This window comes from Propithecus coquereli, unplaced genomic scaffold, assembly GCF_000956105.1.
Source record: "Propithecus coquereli isolate 6110/MARCELLA unplaced genomic scaffold, Pcoq_1.0 Scaffold158, whole genome shotgun sequence".
NCBI classification, from domain to species: domain Eukaryota; kingdom Metazoa; phylum Chordata; class Mammalia; order Primates; family Indriidae; genus Propithecus; species Propithecus coquereli.
The window spans coordinates 181,074-184,058 of NW_012140302.1; the positions used below are offsets into that span (position 1 = coordinate 181,074).

At 36.3% G+C, this 2,985-nt stretch overlaps 1 protein-coding gene across 1 annotated transcript in view; it reads right to left on the reverse strand.

The window, feature by feature from the left end:
* Nucleotides 1-2,985, reverse strand: part of CDC5L (cell division cycle 5-like) — a 78,868-nt gene that overhangs the window by 35,083 nt on the left and 40,800 nt on the right. The window contains exons 9-10 of the mRNA XM_012640788.1: nucleotides 1,887-2,049; nucleotides 136-300 (exon numbers count right to left, since the gene is read on the reverse strand). Coding sequence (XP_012496242.1) covers nucleotides 136-300; nucleotides 1,887-2,049 — 328 coding nt within the window. The remainder of the gene's footprint in view (nucleotides 1-135; nucleotides 301-1,886; nucleotides 2,050-2,985) is intronic.

The following is a 2,985-nucleotide window of genomic DNA, read 5'->3' on the forward strand; positions in this document are numbered from 1 at the left end:
TTACCTTACGGTAATTTTTTTTAAATATTGAAAAAACTTTTAAGTGGAGATCTTGAGACATTTAATAGCCGTTTTTCATTTTTTAAGCCTACTGACACATTCAAACTCACACTTCTTTCTAGCACAGTTACCCACCTGCTTTCGAGCATCCACATCAGCAGCATCTTCAACGTAAGTATCATCTGCTTCACGGTCTTCCAGCTCCTTCTCAGCATTTTCTGGTAGAACAATTTCAAAATCATTCTTAGGGGCAGGAAGACCCAACAATCCTAAACGGAGATGTTCGCGAGATTCTCTTTCCTGTAGAAAAGAATTGGTCCTTCTCAATTCACACACATTAAAATATTCAACCAATATTATGAGTCTCTAAAAAATAATTAGCCTAATATTAATTCTAGAAATATGATCCCTGACTTCAGAGCTAAGTCAAGTTTTCTGTTTACTTTCTATTTCCCTATCTTCCCTACATTAAGACCAATCATAAACTTTGACTAGTGATCAATGAAGACACTCCGGGATATTCCAATAGAAGGTTTGGGGCAGGGGCAGAAAAAAGACCACTAGGATTTTCATCTGAAGGGATACATTTCTGACACTGGAATTTAATAGCAATTGAAAAGAACAGGTTCAAAAGTTAGTTTATCCTTTGAATAATAAACCTTAATCTGAAAGATGCCCAAAATTATGTGTTTATTTTTAATGGAAATACTAAAGTATAAGTAGATAAAAGAAAAGGAGTCTGTATGTCCCAGAGAAACTGCCTGGTACCCAGGGATTTCCCCAGTACATCTGTGGCTCACCTTTCCAGCCTCATTTCCCACTATTCCTTACACCCATGACAGGTGCGAGAACCAGAAGAGTTGCTATATCCAAAACATCTTCCATGCTTACTCATATCGTGGCTTCCATCTGGGACAGCCCTCACCCTCCTTCTGAGTATATCTCTTCAATGAAGCCTTTCCTGATACCCAAAAATGCACTTAGTCCTTTCATTAACCACCCTAAGCATGCTGATATTACTCAAAAGGCTCATTCTGTTCTAATACTACAATGATTTTCAGTCTTAGCTCAGTACTGCCAATATCCCCAGAATATAAACTTCTTTAGAACACAGGACATCTTTATTCAACTTTAGATTCCCTAAATTGTTCAGATGTATGCTTTGCACACATTAGGTTCTTAAGAGTTGGCATTAGTTGATATCAATTTGGGCATTAAAAATATATATGAATTAACCAAATCAACACATGAAGTTAAAATTAATTTGTGAACCGAAGACCAGTCAATTATCATTGAAACTTCATTTAAAACTTCATTTAAAAAAATTCACGATTTGTGTCATCAGATAATAAGGCCCAACAGTGAAGTAATAAAAATAATAACGGGCAGAAGCAAAAACTGTAACTTTCATAATTAGCTTTCTGTACCACTCTACAAAACATACAAAAGAAAGCTTCACTGAAATAAGGAGCATCAAATTAACTTGGCTTTAAGATCTAGACTGTCCTTCTAAATGTATGAAGCGAACAGAGTAATTCAAGTCTCAAAATCTAATTTATGAGGCATTTGAAACTCAAAATTTTATTTATAGAAATGGAAAGAAAAAATTAAATATATCATTCAAGAAAGGAAAGTATTAATAAATGATAAGAATTAAAATCAAAAGAGATACAAGGAGCATTACTTTCAGCATCAATATTCTTAAACATATTAAGCATAAGAAAAAGTAAGTTTTTTGAGCCCAAAAGGTTCCCCCTTCTCATTAAGTCTTACAAATACTTTTCCTTTTCTGGCATCCATTGGTGCACAGATTCTTAAAGGATATGTGATATGCACTGACACAGGGGAAAATTTTTTTTTAGTATGAAAAGGGAACTGACACTTACCATCTGCTTCACATAAGTGGGATCACTGTAGTCTGCCATTCCATCCTCAGGATTAATGTTTAACTTGTCTCGAAGAGGAGTTCTACCTGGGGTGGAGTTAGTAACTGGTTTGGGAGTTGTTCCACTCCGGGGTGTCAGCCCTTCGGTTCCATTAGAAGGAGTCCTAGAAAAACAGAAATCCCAATTAATAAAAGTGCCACTTATATTTGTCTTGTACTTTCAAATGTTTTTCACATAAATTATTTTACAGGAAATACAGAAAATAAGAGAGAAATAAAGATTCCAGAAATTCTGTCTAGCTGGTTTTAAGTTAGATCTCTAGGTAAAAATAAAGGTTTGGTCTAGCTAGCATAATATTTACACGCAGTATTTTTATTGTATTGACTAATAATCATTACATTTAATATTTTCTTACACTTCTAAACTATGTCCACCAAACATTATTTTGAGCTTTTCTTAATGCATTAAGAAGTGACTAAGAACTAAGTGACTAAGAACAAGCAGCAGGCAGGGAGATTGGCTGCCACACTCGGTGACCCTAGATGACACTTTTTGAGTTCAGTGTCTTCATCTTATCATTTGCCTCCTCACTCTCTATCAAGCTGTTGGTATCACATCATTATCATCATCATCAGTGTGCACACTTAAAGTAGTTCTTCCCTTTACATTTTATTTTGAAACCAAACACCACACAGTTTTAGAATCACATCTAAATATGAGTAAGTTCTGAGTGAGGGCTAAGAGACTCTCCTAGGAATAAAATCTGTAGACTTTGCAGCAGCCTATATTTTAATTATTCAAAGCCTTTTTGGGGGGGCGTGGGGGAGAGTTGCTTACTTCCTGTGTCTTGGTGTGCTCCAGACTGGTGGTGCTACCAGACAGCTATTCCCAATAAGTAAGGTGTTACCGTGTAAGACAAGGTCCCTGCCCCCAAGGAGCTTACAATCTAGTTGAGAGACAAGACATACAGTCGCCCCTCAGTATCTGTGGGGGATTGGTTCCAGGAGCCACCTTGGATACCAAAACCTGCAGATGCTCAAGTTCCTTATATAAAATGGCTTAGTATTGGCATATAACTTATGCGCAATCTCCCATACAC